This window comes from Sander lucioperca, chromosome 20, assembly GCF_008315115.2.
Source record: "Sander lucioperca isolate FBNREF2018 chromosome 20, SLUC_FBN_1.2, whole genome shotgun sequence".
Classification (NCBI taxonomy): Eukaryota; Metazoa; Chordata; class Actinopteri; order Perciformes; family Percidae; genus Sander; species Sander lucioperca.
The window spans coordinates 2,120,855-2,137,568 of NC_050192.1; the positions used below are offsets into that span (position 1 = coordinate 2,120,855).

Here is a 16,714-nt window from a genome sequence, read left to right on the forward strand (position 1 = left end):
GGATAGGGGATGAGCCCTCTGGAGACCTCTACCGGGCCGGGCCCAAAAAGATAATGGAACCACAACACAAGTGCAGTGCGGCGGCCTCGGCCTGGCCGTCCTCTGGGTAAGCCAACTCTCGTGGGGGACAGATAAGTCACTAAATTCACAGGCTTTGCGTATCCCGTGCGAATGCACCACACGAAACTCTGATGTGGAGGGGGGGGGGGTCATTTCTAAATCGCACGAGGTCCCCAGATCCCGTGCAAATAGGGCTTAAGAAAACAGGAAAAGCTCTGTGTTGAGACATACTGTGCATTGGTTCTTTAGCGAGCTCCACGATAATCAAAACAGAAAGTAATTACCCAGGATCTAAACGGTATAGGGAGCAAAAAGGATTTTAACAGGACGGCAAGACAAAGAACACATTTCAATCGAAATGTACAGTAAAAGCATTACTGCAAATCGGGAAAATGGGATTAAGAGAAGAAGAAAAATAGTGACAGAATTGGGACGAGACAGGACTGGTGACAAAGAAATCATTTAGGATCTCCTGCATCAACTTCTGTTATCAACTACTGCGACCAAATACAGAAGTCAGTGTGTGCGGACTGAGACACTTCTCTCAGCTCTGACACAATTGCAGACACTGCCTCACTCCCTCTCACACACACGCACAATGCAGGCTTTTGTACACCAGAAACAACTTTGGCAGATACAGGAAAAAAAATGCAAACAAAAGCGGTCGAAACTAAAGTCGTGATGTGCGTGCTCTAAGTAGACAAGTGCCCTCGGGACAGTTTCCTTTTAGAGGAGGGCTTGAGGTGAAGGGAGGGTTAATTTGATTAAACGTAATGGAGTCTGCGGAGGAGGATGTGAGTCACAGCGTCAAGTTAAACAGCCAAGTCATAACACTAGCTGCTCACCAGTCTGGACGTCAATGACCATTTGATGTCCTCCCCTCATCCCCGGCCTGTTGTCGTCGCCGTCGCCTGCAAAGAGGAGAGGAAGAAGAGGACAAGGGGTGGTGTATGAGCGTGGGAGATGGAGGATGACGCAGAGGAAAGCGAGAGAGGGGGTGTGGGGGGGGGATCATGTGGAATGGGTGGACCGATGGGAGGAGAAGAGGGAGGGAGGGAGGCATGGCTTTAGCTACAGGGCCACAAAGCTTTCACCGTGTGCTGAAAAGTTTGATCGACACTTCGGGAATATTTCCCCACTTGAAAAGATGGTCTCACTGTTCACGTCGTCTCGGTTGATTTCTTGGGCGCTTGTACCTTTGTTGCATTTCGGGATGATCTGACTCCACCTGGGCTTGTACTCCTGCTGGCTGATATACTGGTTAAACAAGCCATCTAGCAAGGAGAGAAGAGGATCACATACGGCAAAATCATCAATTACCACAAGCAGAAACCAGGCATTAAAAAAAGGATATGACTCAGTAGCATTCAAAATCAAATACAGGATTGCAGTCATCTTTACTCTAGGTCAGGGGTCTTCCAACCTTTTTTAAGCCAAGGACCCTTTAACTGACACAGAGACGGAGCAGGGACCCCCCAAAACATATAATGCATAAAACTAAGTTGCATAATAAACTGGGCCTACAATAACGTGTAGGGCAGCCTAACGCCTTTATACATTCTAGCTATTAAAATAATTGTTGGCATGATTTTATAAATCATGTTTTAATGTTAAACATAAATGTGGCACAGGGAATCCATATTAACTGTATCTGTGGATGGCTACCTTAGTGACTACCTTAACGCGCAAATATACTTTTAACTACGCGTTTGTTTATGTAAGATGGGTGCCACGCGCATTCTGCCTTCCTTTGTAGCGTAGGTTGTGCACGTCTTCAGAGATTTACGCTATGTGTCCGCATGATGCAATTCAGCACATGAACGTGGGGGGGCAAGTATATCCTGCTGAACTAACTGGCTCACCGTGTGTGTTGTTGGGGGGTGGGGTAACATTATCTCTAGGCATATGGCTATGTACAGTGTTATCGTTCTCTTAATACACCCATGCTAGCTACCGCTGATGTTAGCTACTAGCCGATAGCACCGTCAGTTTGGGAAACGCTAATCCACGTTACAGGCTTTATTACAGCATCCATACATCCCGAATACCATGATGTATTAATAGAACACATGGTGAATTACAACCATTAGCTATATCCATTATTACAACTACAGGACCTCGGGAGATATGAGCATGTGCAGTGCAGGGCGACATGGGCGAGCACAGTCCCGCGGGTCTGCTCCAGGCTTGCTCAGCGTTCATCATGCCTAGTTTAATAACTCTGGATTCGGGCTACTAGTGAATGTTAAAAATGTTTAACGTGACGTTTTAAACACGGACCCTTTAAGTGTTCGGGCTGGTAAGTTGATGTGCCCCAAAAAAATGTGGCCGCTAAGCCCATGGCTGCTGTAGGACATGGCGCTGTTCCTGGGGGCTTGTTCCAGGGATGATCTCATTTTCATGGAGAACAGACGCGGTGTGCACGGAGGGGAGGGGCTGGCTGTGTGTGTGTGTGTGTGTGTGTGTGTGTGTGTGTGTGTGTGTGTGTGTGTGTGTGTGTGTGTGTGTGTGTGTGTGAGAGAGACGCAAGTGACAGAGAGACTGAGGGAGAGCAGGGAAAGGAAATGCAGCTGAACGAATACGCTGCGCTTTTGAAATACCGTCCAAAAAAAAAAAAAAAAAAAAAGAATAACGAATCGCAATATGTGGCGGCCAGTGTTTCTGTGCCACAAATTAGTCAATGTGTGGGAAACACTGCGTGCGCTTAACCTAATTGAAAATCATAACTTCCTTGAGTGTCGCCATGTTTGTTCCGTTCGTTTACGTTGTGCAAACTCGGAAGTTGTCAACGAAGATCTTCCGGTGTCGGCCAGGGATGATATGGCCCTGATCTGCCCCCTAGTGGATATACGGTTAATCCTCCAGGTCACGCAAAGTACGCAGGCAAGTATGTGAACAAAGCCGTTCGCTAGCCCCCGTTTGTCTACGCGTGTGCATTGTTAAAAACCAAGTATATCAGCGTCTTTACCTATGGGCCAATATTAATTTTTTTCCTCACAAATAAGCTGATTTATATTTGCTAATAATATGTTGTATTGATGTTAAGACATTTTAATTTATTTATTTTTTACTTTAAATTTGAACTTTTAGCGATAATTTGGTGGCCCCTCCACGCAGCAACTCAGAGGACCCCCTGTTCTCAGATCTCTGCTCTAGATTCATCAGGCCCAGTACGATACCTCTCACAGCTTTGTCTATGAGCTCCTCGCAGGCGTCAAAGTCTCCTTGCAGCACCAGCCGGTCGTGCAGGTGGGTGAGCATCGGGTGCTCCAGTGCTATCCGAGTCTTCTTCTGCAGCGACTCAAAGGCCTCTGTGTAGTTATGCTGTCGGAAGTGCTTGAGGCAAAGGCGGATGGCTTCCTGTTCCCTGTACTGCAAGGGAACAATGGAGAGGACACAGATATAGGCGGATATATGGAACAGCGATGGACTCGAATCAGTCCACAAACGCAACCCATACAACAGTCCCATTTCCAATTGGGTGACACTAAATAACACCAAAGTCAAGTTTTTAAATGCATTCACATACTCTTAATCAAGTATACCCTCATTTAAATTATAATTTTGTTAAGTTATTTATTGAACTTCATTTAGTAGAACGTCTTATAGTCTTGTGTGTTTTAAAGGATAATTCTGGTTTATTACAAATTTAAAAAACATTTTTGCGATGTCACAGTGCTCCTACATCTCAGCTACTCATGTTATTATTACCAATATAATGAAAATGATTAAAACATACAGTGAGGAAAATAAGTATTTGAACACCCTGCTATTTTGCAAGTTCTCCCACTTAGAAATCATGGAGGGGTCTGAAATTGTCATCGTAGGTGCATGTCCACTGTGAGAGACATAATCTAAAAAAAAAATCCAGAAATCACAATGTATGATTTTTTTAACTATTTATTTGTATGATACAGCTGCAAATAAGTATTTGAACACCTGAGAAAAATCAATGTTAATATTTGGTACGGTAGCCTTTGTTTGCAATTACAGAGGTCAAACGTTTCCTGTAGTTTTTCACCAGGTTTGCACACACTGCAGGAGGGATTTTGGCCCACTCCTCCACACAGATCTTCTCTAGATCAGTCAGGTTTCTGGGCTGTCGCTGAGAAACACGGAGTTGGAGCTCCCTCCAAAGATTCTCTATTGGGTTTAGGTCTGGAGACTGGCTAGGCCACACCAGAACCATGATATGCTTCTTACAGAGCCACTCCTTGGTTATCCTGGCTGTGTGCTTCGGGTCATTGTCATGTTGGAAGACCCAGCCTCGACCCATCTTCAATGCTCTAACTGAGGGAAGGAGGTTGTTCCCCAAAATCTCGCAATACATGGCCCCGGTCATCCTCTCCTTAATACAGTGCAGTCGCCCTGTCCCATGTGCAGAAAAACACCCCCAAAGCATGATGCTACCACCCCCATGCTTCACAGTAGGGATGGTGTTCTTGGGATGGTACTCATCATTCTTCTTCCTCCAAACACGGTTAGTGGAATTATGACCAAAAAGTTCTATTTTGGTCTCATCTGACCACATGACTTTCTCCCATGACTCCTCTAGATCATCCAAATGGTCATTGGCAAACTTAAGACGGGCCTTGACATGTGCTGGTTTAAGCAGGGGAACCTTCCGTGCCATGCATGATTTCAAACCATGACGTCTTAGTGTATTACCAACAGTAACCTTGCAAACGGTGGTCCCAGCTCTTTTCAGGTCATTGACCAGCTCCTCCCGTGTAGTTCTGGGCTGATTTCTCACCTTTCTTAGGATCATTGAGACCCCACGAGGTGAGATCTTGCATGGAGCCCCAGTCCGAGGGAGATTGACAGTCATGTTTAGCTTCTTCCATTTTCTAATGATTGCTCCAACAGTGGACCTTTTTTCACCAAGCTGCTTGGCAATTTCCCCGTAGCCCTTTCCAGCCTTGTGGAGGTGTACAATTTTGTCTCTAGTGTCTTTGGACAGCTCTTTGGTCTTGGCCATGTTAGTAGTTGGATTCTTACTGATTGTATGGGGTGGACAGGTGTCTTTATGCAGCTAACGACCTCAAACAGGTGCATCGAATTTAGGATAATAAATGGAGTGGAGGTGGACATTTTAAAGGCAGACTAACAGGTCTTTGAGGGTCAGAATTCTAGCTGATAGACAGGTGTTCAAATACTTATTTGCAGCTGTATCATACAAATAAATAGTTAAAAAAATCATATTGTGATTTCTGGATTTTTTTTTTAGATTATGTCTCTCACAGTGGACATGCACCTACGATGACAATTTCAGACCCCTCCATGATTTCTAAGTGGGAGAACTTGCAAAATAGCAGGGTGTTCAAATACTTATTTTCCTCACTGTATGTATCCTTTAAGACAGCACTGATACACTTAAGAACTTTGGATGAAAAACCACCTTCATATTCAGCAAATACAGTAAGGTACCAAAACAAAGATCTTTTTGGTATTGATGAAAAAGGGTATTGTAATTACAGTGCCAGTCGAAAGTTTGGACTCACTTTCTCATTCAAGTGAATGGGAAAAAGTGTATCTAAACCTATGACTGGTACTGTACATCGGTTTAAAACATTTACAACCCAGCCCAACTAAAAACCTCTTCCATTAGAGCCATGAGGCTGTTTGTTAGGTGTGGTGTTGTAATCTGATCCCACTACAAAACACTGACCCAAAACGTGAAGTTTTATGGGCTAAGAAGATATAGGTTTGCATTTATCTTGCCTAAAGTTACCTTATGCTTGGAAAGTGTAGCACAGCACAAACTAAGGTCAAACTGCAATTTGTAATGATGCAGTCAATTCTGGTCTCAATAAATTACATGAAGGAGTTCACATGAAGTTCATCTTGATCGGCAGAATTTAAAAAAGGGACTGAGGCTGGGAAGATGGGAGAACAAATTATTAAAACTCTTTCCTATGAATGTGCTACTGCTGAGTCTGTGTGGCTTGCGTTTACAATCCCCGAGGCTAAGATACAAAATTACAAAAAAACTTGCATATGCAATGTTTTCACACTGGTTTGATGAAAGAAAACTGTAGGTGTGATCGTTTCCTAAGTTGTCCTGCTGAAGGACATTTGTATAGAAGTTAAGTTTTCCTGCCAGCTGATTAATCCATCCCATTACAGACTCACGCCTGCTGAATCTGGAATTCACTCTTCCCGTCCGAGAACACGCCTCTAAAAAGGTTTTTACACACCGGGGACGCATTTTTCGTGGGATTAATTTGCACCTCAATATTTTCTTCGGACCGTTGTTTTTTGTCAGGAGTACTTTCACACAGAACGCAAATATTACACAACCATAAAGTGGCGTAATGTTTTTCCGAAACGGGGAAGAGTTTTTCTGAGCTTTCGTGGCGCAAATAAAGACATCCAATCACATTGTGTTGTTTACCTACGAGGATCATAACACAACAACATAGAGGCTGCTGTCCGAACCATAGACCGTACAGACGGCAAACTTTGCTCGATGGTATTTTAAGCCCCCAACGTCGACTTCAAGGCAGCGCTGCAACCGTTGACTTCAAGGCACCTAACCTTAACCCAAACCTAACCATTGCCTAATCCTAGTGCCTTCCAGGCAGTGCTGCCTGGAAGATGACGTTGGGGGCTTAAAACACCAAACACCGCAAACTTTATTACTCATTTCAACCTTGACAAAGGCATCGTTTACCAGAGACACTTATTCCGTTCTTACCTTTCACAATAAAAGCCCTAGACATGCAGTATGCTACACTGTTTTCCAGAGAGAATTCAATTCACGGAGTATTTTGCTAAAAGGAAACTTAATTACTTCGCTTTCAGTAGCTTGGTGTTAGCTTTTCCTGCTTCGGCTTCCCGACCGTCGTGGGACAGCACAGAGGGAGAGGGGGCTGGAGTCTCCGGAGTTAACCCCCATCCCTCCACTCAGCAGCCGGGGAAACAAGACAGAACACCTCCGGTGGTTTTAAAGAGCTGCAGCATTTATTTAGGTTCAAACTGCAGACTCTAGCTACTGTACATTTACTTGATCTTCACAGCTAAACGTTAACTCTCCTCTGCTCCGATCGCGCTCTCGTCCGCTCACACCGCATCACCCGTCACTTTCTCTGTCGCTTCAGCAGCGTCTCCAGAAGGACCTCAAACTGTCCCACCGACATGGTAGAGGAGCTTGCGCGAATATCCAAAACCTTTTTCGCAAATTTGCATCACTGCTGGTACGAATAGTTTTGATGCGGAATATTCGCAGGGAGTTATTTCGCATTTTCGTGGCGTCTGTCCGTCACACCCCCGGTGTGTAACGGCCTTAAGCGGGATTCATGGTTCTGCAGAGGCTCCACGTAGAGCTTTCGCCGTAGCCTACGTGAGTGGCCTGAAGTTTATACTTGTGTGTTGGTGTGTGCGTCGATCTCTTTAAGAGAATAGCAGGGCCGGCATGTGATGTGTGTGGGGAGTGCGTGGTGGAGCGAGTGAGAGTGTGACGGCGATTAGCTTCGTAGCAAGTACCGACTCTAGAGTCATAATGAGAGAAACTAAGTGTCTCCCCTGTTCTTTCTGACCACGGTGGGAAATCTGGAGCAGGAAAAGTTAACCCTCTCCTTGATTTCATGTTGTTTATGGAGAAGGTGAACCAGGAAATGAGTCAGGGGAAATGTAGTCTATATCCACTAAGTTCCACGTCCGGGATTGCTCCGGTGTTGCCGGAAATTCTGCCAGATGTCCCTCTTTTCGCCCGGATGTACCTCACCTTCCTCTTCCTTTGTGTTGGTGTTCTAACCTCCGGTGGATTTCTGAGGACTATGGTTAACTGCTCCTCAGATCTCTGCAGGGTAAATCCAGACAGCTAGCTAGACTATCTGTCCAATCTGAGTTCTCTGTTGCACGACTAAAACTACTTTTGAACGTACACATGTTCCACCAAAACAAGTTCGTTCCCGAGGCTATTTTGCAGAGGCACCGTGGCTACGTCCGGCGCTTGGCGCTACCCAAGAGGATTGTGATTGGTTTAAAGAAATGCCAATACACCAGAGCACGTTTTTCTCCCATCCTGGAATGCTGTGTGGACTCGCCAGACCTTCCTCCGCAGCGCTGTGGAGGAAGATCTAGCAATGCAAGACGAGGGGAAATGCGACGCTACCAAGCCACGGTTTAGGGGACCAATCACAGTTGTTGCGGTCTGCGTCGCGGCGACGTGTAGTTACATTTTTTGAGAGGTGCACGTCAGGCTACGGCGTAGGGTCAGAATCTCCACGTACCTACGTAGGTACCCACGGCGTCAATTTAACGCAGAAGCATAAATCGGCCTTTAACCCCCAGGCTACCTACCTTGCTGTACCAGTTAAGGCAGGGCTGCACCACGTCAGGATCTTCGATACCGTGCAGCTCAATGTACCAGATGCTGAAATTAAAACTGGGACCCCAAGACATCAGAGGCACTGAGAGACAGCAAGAAAAGACGGAGAAAGAGGAAAAACAGTGTAAAGAGACAGACCTTTTCAACGCGTATCTTTCTTTTCTAAGAGCAACAGAATCCACAGACACTTGCAAACCACAACAGCTCTCACCTATTTTGACAAATCTGCAAGGAAACATCTGCTCATCGATCTTGTGCTTTAAGGTGAACGTTTCTTTGTTGTAGTCATTCTTAAGGCCACTGGAAGGGAGAAGGAAAAAAAAGAATGGAGAGGATGCAGCTGCTTCACAAATAACATTGGGTTGAGATTAGGGCTGGGCGATGTGAAGAAAATCAAATATCACAATATTTTTGACCAATTACATTGATATTGCGCCAATATTGTAGGGTTGACTATTGGTGCTTTCACAAAACATTAACAATGAGAGTTTTGATAAATAATCATCAGTAATGTGGATATAATGACTAAGTGGGTAAAGGCAATAATAGAACTAGTGAGTCTGGTAAGTTCAGAAAATGACTTTACGGTAATATAGCCTTTAAAACCAGGGAAAGGCAACACTTGTGTCATATTACAAAAATGTAAGACGATATCTAGCCTCATATATGGATATCGATATAATATTGATATATTGCCCAGTCCTAGTTGAGATGCTAACTGCATCGATATGCTGGTACATATTGGATAGTCGTCCAAATCTGGCAGCTGGCCGCTCTGATCCGTCCTCTTCTTTAACAAAGGGATTTTTGTGATCCACCATCCAGTTCAAGTACATGGAATCTTAGAAAATCCTTTTTTTTACCGTGGTATTGAAATCGGCATCGAGAACTGTGTTATTTTACTGGTATTGGCACAGACTACTGATTTTTTGGTATCGTGAAACCCCTAGTAATAACCATCCAGTGGATTGAGAACCAATGCTATGACACCAAGTCAAACTAAATCAATCCCAGAACTCAATAATCTAACTTCCTTGCGGATCCTTTATTGCCTATGGGACATTATTTCCCCTCAAGTTATCTTCTGAGGCAGAGCTTCCTCCCAGGCTGTCTATCACCCCCCCAACACACTTCTAACTATCCCAATTTCTCTCACAAGATAACAAACCGTTCTTTCACGCTGAAGCTGCTGAAAAGTCTGTCTTTTCAAACTGCAATAATCACACACAACACCAAAAAAAAACAGTTGGACTGGCATAAGCAGTGGCATCTCACCTGGACAAAAGCTCTGTCATGTTTTCTTCACTCATCCCACCAAACACTTTAAACTTCTTCAGGTTGCAGACGTGAGTCTTCTCGTACTTCCCGAAGGTGATGCTCTGAACAATTGCCGGCCTTTCCAATTTCAAGATTAAAAACTGGAGACAAGGAGAGAGAGGGGAGGCTTGAAATAGACTAAAGGCAAAAAAGAGCAGAGTTATGATGCTATTAAGTGTGTGGAGGACTGCACTCATGGCAGGCCGGCCACTAGGTAAAGATTCACTCATTACCTCAATGACTACAGCAGGGTCGAGCTACTGCGTCAGGCAAGTGGCATTATGGACAATCTATGAGCCGCGTCCACGAGTCACTGGTGCTCTAACAAGCCAGGACACTTATGGCGATACTAAAAAAAAAAAAAAAGTACCTGTTAGCTAGTACCAGGTACTTTTTTTCATAATGGAAAACCAAAAAAGGCGAGTCGAGCAGGTACCATGTCATGGAAAAACGCCACTAGTGATAGATCGCCAGTGGCAATGAACATTGATTTTAAGGGGTTGGGAGGGGAAAAAAAAAAAATCAACTCATGTATGTGTAGTGATATTTTTTGTGACCATTTTTCAAATCAATTATTCTTCCCAGAATTGATTTGGGTTTTTTTAAAGATTTTTTTTTTTAGATAGTGCAGATAGAGAGGAAAGGGAGACTGAGTTAGGGGATGACACACAGCAAAGGGCCGCAGGTCGGAACTTAAGGGGCGCACACTCTACCAGATGATTTTTGTGGAGGTGGGCGTGGTCTGCAATCAGCTACAGTGGAGAGGGGTGTGGGGATAGATCTGGGCCCGTATTTATCAAGCCTCTGAGAATTACTCACAAGAACACAGCTAAGAATTGACTTAAGAGTAAAAAATTCTTGGCTCAAAGCTGCACTTAAAGGTTAGTTATCAAGCATCTCAGTCGTAATTTGTAGTGTGTAGGACTTATCTTACGGGTCACTCTTAGAGATGATTCACGACACAAACGGAATTTTGGATGACGACGTAGGCATGGACCAATCACCGAATAGATTTTCTTATTTCAGAATATGCTCAGATAAATTCACATTGAATGGTGAAATTGCTACAGACTGTACTGTTTTTAAGTTACATGTCTTGGCGGTGATTTGTGCTGATGGTAGTCTCGCATTGCCAGACCTTCCTCCACAGGGCTGTGGAGGAGGGTCTGGCTAGTCCACACAGCATTCTGGGATGTTTGAAAAACGTGCTCTGGTTTATTGGCATTTCTTTAAACCAATCACAATCGTCTTGGGTGCTGCAAAATAGCCTCAGGAAGGAACTTGTTTTAGCTGTCTGGATTTACCCTGCAGAAATCTGAGGAGCAGTTAACCATAGTCCTCACAAATCCACCGGAGGTTAGAACGGCAACACAAAGAAAGAGGAAGGAAACGGACATTGGCGAAGAGAGATGCATCTGGCGGAATTTCCTGCGGCACCGGAGCAATCCTGGAAGTGGAACGTCGTGGATATAGACTATGCTGAGGGTAACCCACGGTTGCAGCGAGACCTGCTACAATTTCTTTTACCAATGACTGACCTAAATATATTCTGTTTATATGGTACCGCCAACGGTGACTACATACATTTCCAGCAAAACAGACCAGAAGCAGAAAATGCAGAACATCCATGTTATGTTCTTCATTACAAATGAAATAAATGTCAGACTGACTGACTTGTGATGTGTATTCTTCTTAGAAAACACAATACTCAATACTATCGAAACGCAATAAATGAAAATCGCAATTCAAATGGAATCGGCACCCATGTATCGTGAAAGAATCGAATCGGGACAAAAGCATATCATCCCAGCCCTCGTTGATATAATGTCACTGGAAAGCAGGCATTTAAAAACAAAACAAAAACACAGGGACCAATGATTTCATCACCACTCACTCAGGCAAAGAAATTCTATCAATCCATGACCTGAGCCTTTATCAATATCATTAACCTGGGATGAAACTGTGATGTCATTAATGCGCTCTTCCACATAAATTGCATGCTCAACCTTTATAATCAATACCATGAAAGCAATTCTACTGGCTTTCGACTCTCCTGCCTAGGAATGGGTATCGTTTAAAAATGTTCGATACCAGTACCGATACCATTACCGTGACTTTGATGCTGCTCCTAAACAATATTTTTTTCGATACCAATTTTATAAAACAAAAAGAAATTACAAAATGTGGCCGGGTTGGGTCAGTGGGTAGAGCAGGCGCGCATACAGTATACTGAGAGGTTTATGCCTCGACGCAGACCTCGACCTAGCTGTCCTGTCAAAAATAAACGCGGAAAAAGCCCAAAAAATAATCTTAAAAACAAACAAAAAGAAATTACAAAATTACGGCACTAATTCATTTTTTTCCAGCTCCTACCACGTGAGCCCCGTCTCTGTGTAACGTAGAGTTTTTCCTGCGTTAGACAGCCAATCAGCAGCATTGTTAGATCTCAGTAGAAGCACACTGCATGCTTACTGGCTCACTGACTCTGATGAGATTTACTCCTTTGGTATTGAAATTGGGTATTGACTGACGAGGTATTTTTCGATACTCGATACTAAGGAGGCAATACAGTCGGTGCCTAAAAAGTATCAAATTCGGTACCCTGCCCTACTCCTGCCAGGCATTGATCCGGTCCTTTTCGGCCCAGTTGGTCATGAGTCAACATGCGTTAGTAAAGCCGGATCCTCCCGTCAAGCTCCTGCGATGACGCATATGTTCAACTAAACATTTACAGATTCTTGCCTGTAATTTGGCACACACGTTGGTTTAATGGCTTGACGGAAGGGGAACAAACTATTCTAGCCATTTGATGTTTGTGTTGTTTGGCTTTGGTATGAATGACATGAGCGAGCATTGGGAGTTCCCCTACGAACAATAAGATACATGTGCTGTTATCACAAATTCATGCATTTACTTTGTGTGAACATGTTTTTCTTCCAGAGACAAAAGTACAACTAGTTCCCACATCAGTGTCTATCCAATTTGGACATTCAAAGTGAACTTCACCCAACTCCCTCCTGGGAGTAAAGTCCAATGTCTTGTTCAATGGGGCAGTGAATTTTCTGAAGCCAAATCGAAATATGCAACCATACCAGCTACAATATGTTGTTTGTTTAAGTATGCGAGTACAAATCGGTGTTGGTATAGAATAGGTTAAACTTTTCACAATGTGTATATATTGAAATTATTGAAATATTTCTTTTAAGTACTATGGTGTTTTAACTGTGCTCTAGTTGTATTAAGCGACAGAAAATGACAAGGCCACATATCAGCATGAAAACATATCTGTATCTCTATTTAATTTGCTCTTCTTTTTGTTACTCTTTGGGTCTATGAAATGTCAAAAAACTGAAAAATGCAACAGCAACAAACAACCAAAGTGACGTCTTCAAACTGCTTATTTTGACCAACTATCAGTCCAAAGCACAAAGATGTGATAAAAAGACAAGAAACTGCAGCTTATTCACACAACTGAGAAAGCTGGGTCTGAGGAATGTTTGGAAATTCTGCTTAAAAAAATGACTCCAAGGAATCCTAAGTGGATGATTAATTTTCTGGAGCCTGTGTGTCTTTAGCCTAAATCTAGGCTAAACACATTTTTACTCACTGGCCTTTTTAACACACTCATCCTGTTATGTCTATAATTCAGTAGTTGTAAATTGATGCTTTTTTGTGTGTTCTGTTTCTACTTTTTATTTTTATATTTCAATGTTCTTTATACAGCACCTTAGTGCTTCATTGTACAGCACTTTGGCCAGCTTAAGCTGTGTTTAAATGTTAAGAATTCTGCCTATACAATCATACTGCACATTTGTTTTTTGCTTATTTCTGTGGTTCTAAATCTTACTTTACTAGGCATAAAGACTGTGGGAATTTTGAGACGTGCTCAAAAAGGACTGGTGAGGTGGTTAACCATGATTTTGAAATGCCTCATTTCCTCTTGCCATACGACACAAGATTTAACCTCAAAGTCTGTTTTTCTGAGTCAATGAGTTCAAGAGACACAATGAGAAACAACTTTTGCATTGTTTGAAGGATGCATACACTTCAAACCTGTGGACTGCTGGGGGGGTGGGGGGGGGGAAGCACTCAAAACACATAGCAGAGAAAGCCTCACTACCAGTTAGGCAATTGCATAATCATATTTAAGCCATGTTAATGAGCAACTAATCCATTACATTTTAAAAACATGGTACAAAATCCTTTATTCCACACAAAAAAATACTTTAATGGACACTGCCTTTGCCCCAGCACACAGACAGTAAATACACTGACTACTATAGCAAATTGGCACGTGTTAATTATGTGAATCAATAATATAACTAGGGCTGCACGATATGACCTAAAAATCAAAACCAGGATTAATTGCACAGTCTACCTCGATAACGATAAATGAACGATAACTAATCACGTTGTTCTGAATCATCTTTTCTGAAGCCAAAATGTTTGCACGACGACGGACACAGGGGTTTTTTGGGCACAGGTTGCTCAGTTGACTCTGACTCGTTGTTTTGAGTTATCCTCCGTTATGCTTTCCGTGCGGCTGGGCCAAGTCCCGTGACTACACACGTGGCAGAATGTTTTTAAGGAGGAAGTAGGCCTATCAACAGGAATAAATTAATGAAATTATCACCATGGGAAGTAGGGTTGGGTATCGTTTGGTTTTTTTCCGATACCGGTGCTAAAGCGGTACTTTGCCGGTGCCTGAACCGATACTTTTTAAGAAAGTTTAAAAAAAAAAAAGAAGAAAAAAAAAAAGAAGGGTACTAAACAACAGTCGGCGACATTTAAGAACAATTTGTTTATTACTACGACCATATGGTCAAAATTAAATGATTTAATAGGAATGTAATAACTATAACTTATAATAAACAATAACTTATTTCACCAGTAAATTGCCATTGAATGACAAAAACAACCACCAGATGGGAAAAGGGTTTTTTACAATAACTTTGAATGCACCACGAGGCTGTAGATTACCAGTTTCAGTGAATGCACCGTCTGTGTTTTTCTGACGTCGGCATCTGCTGCGCTGCAGAGCAGACTGTTGAAATACAGTCCCACTTTACACTGTTTAACATTAGCTGTCAGCATTTTAACCCTGTTTAATCCAGCTGCTAGCTAAAGCTAGGCTAACGTTACCTGCTGTTGAGTGGAGTGGAAAGTCAGGCACCGAAATGAGGCACCAAAATTTTCGTTCATATTCGGTCTCGTTATTACCATTTAGATCGGAACCGGTGCCCTATTGGCACCGCGTTTCGGTACCCAACCATAGTGGGAAGAATGTCGATGTCGGTACATTTTCGATTAATCGTCCAGCCCTAAATATAACTACATAATGTCATCACTCAAAACTGCTGCTCCTACTACATCAAGGTCAGTGCCACGTATCACCTACCACGCTGTTCTTATCTCACTTAAAACAACTATGTGGGTGGTGATGGCGCAGTGGATATGACACGTGCCTTTGGTGTGAGAGATCTGGGTTCGATTCCCACTGTGATACATCAACCAATGTGTCCCTGAGCAAGACACTTAACCCATAGTTGCTCCAGAGGTGTGGGACCGCTGATATATACTACGCTACTGTAAGTCGCTTTGGATAAAAGCGTCAGCTAAATGACATTTAATATAATGTAATGTAACTAGAGCTGCAAAGATTAATCAATTCATTGTTAACTATTAAAATCATTGTCAACTATTTTGATAATCGATGAATCAGCTTGTTAAATGTAAATATGTTCTAGTTTCTTCTCTCCTCTGTGACAGTAAACTGAATATCTTTGAGTTGTGGACAAAACAAGACATTTGAGGACGTTCTCTCGGGCTTTAGGAAACACTGATCCACATTTTTCATTATTTTCTGGGATAGGCCGATTATCGGGCCGTTTTTTTGGCAGTTTGCAGATTATGTGTATCAACATTTTATTTGCCTGATAACCGATAAAGTTAATTAATTAAAAGGTCTGCTACTTTGGCTCCGCCCACAGCTCTGTGTCTGTCCCTTCTGTTTCTCTCCCCACTGAGTCTGACTTCATGTCCCGCCCACAACACTACCTGACTGTTACTGGGAATATGTTGAAAGTTTCTCATTTATTAAATAATTTGTGTTGCAGTTTGTAACATTCCAAAATATTAATTTTGACTTAAAGATTTTCATTTTCACTGTAAATGCATATCGGTTCCAAATATCGGTTATCGGTTTCGTTAACTTATAGTAATCGGTATCAGTATCGGCCCTGAAAAAAACAGCATCGGTCAATCCCTAATCAACGATGAAAATAATCGTTAGTTGCAGCCCTAAAAACAACTTTTACTTTGTCTGCTACATCGGCTCTGATCATGGTTGCATTACAATTTCAATTTGCAGTCCACAACAACTCGGACACAATTGCTCAAATGTCTGAGGTCAACTGCCACCAACTTTGTTTCAGTTGATCAAATAAGAACAGGTCAGCAACCTGGTAGGCTAAAGGCTGATTTATGCTTCTGCGTCAAATTGACGGCGTACCCCCGCAGACCCCTCTCCGAGCCCTTCGCCGTAGCTCGATGTGCACCTCCAAAAATGTGTAACTTTGCATCGAGGCGACGCAGACCGCAAGGACTGTGATTGGTCAACTGGTCCTGTGTGTTGATAGTGGGTGTTTCCAGCAGCCTACTGTGGGGAGTAGCAACATGCTAGTTCACTGACATAAGCTTTGCAAATAAACTCAGACATATTTTGGTTACAATGACAGGCTTATCCGTTTAGAAATTAGCACTTCGCCAGCAAGCAGTACTTTGTTGGCACTTGTGCTAAAGTTTGCTTGATAACATAAACTGGCTGGCAGACACCTCGCAAATAACCTCAGACTTATCACCCATAGAGTTGTGGCGGTGAAATGCACCGCGACGCAAAAGCAACCCCGACGCAGAACTCTGAAAGGGTCACGACGCCATAGGTGCGACGGCATAGCTACGGCGTGGAGTTAACGCAAAAGCATTAAACAGCCTTAAGGACCTTGT

The 16,714-nt window shown here is 43.0% G+C and overlaps 1 protein-coding gene across 4 annotated transcripts in view; it reads right to left on the reverse strand.

Moving 5' to 3' along the window:
* The window catches only part of mkln1 (muskelin 1, intracellular mediator containing kelch motifs), a 44,787-nt gene that overhangs the window by 24,184 nt on the left and 3,889 nt on the right, over nucleotides 1–16,714 (reverse strand). For 2 of the 4 annotated variants that reach the window (XM_031306077.2, XM_031306079.2), the window contains exons 3-8: nucleotides 9,668–9,810; nucleotides 8,604–8,692; nucleotides 8,365–8,474; nucleotides 3,240–3,432; nucleotides 1,200–1,334; nucleotides 906–971 (exon numbers count right to left, since the gene is read on the reverse strand). In XM_031306077.2, coding sequence (XP_031161937.1) covers nucleotides 906–971; nucleotides 1,200–1,334; nucleotides 3,240–3,432; nucleotides 8,365–8,474; nucleotides 8,604–8,692; nucleotides 9,668–9,810 — 736 coding nt within the window. The remainder of the gene's footprint in view (nucleotides 1–905; nucleotides 972–1,199; nucleotides 1,335–3,239; nucleotides 3,433–8,364; nucleotides 8,475–8,603; nucleotides 8,693–9,667; nucleotides 9,811–16,714) is intronic. The other 2 variants (XM_031306080.2, XM_031306078.2) reach the window with 2 other exon arrangements.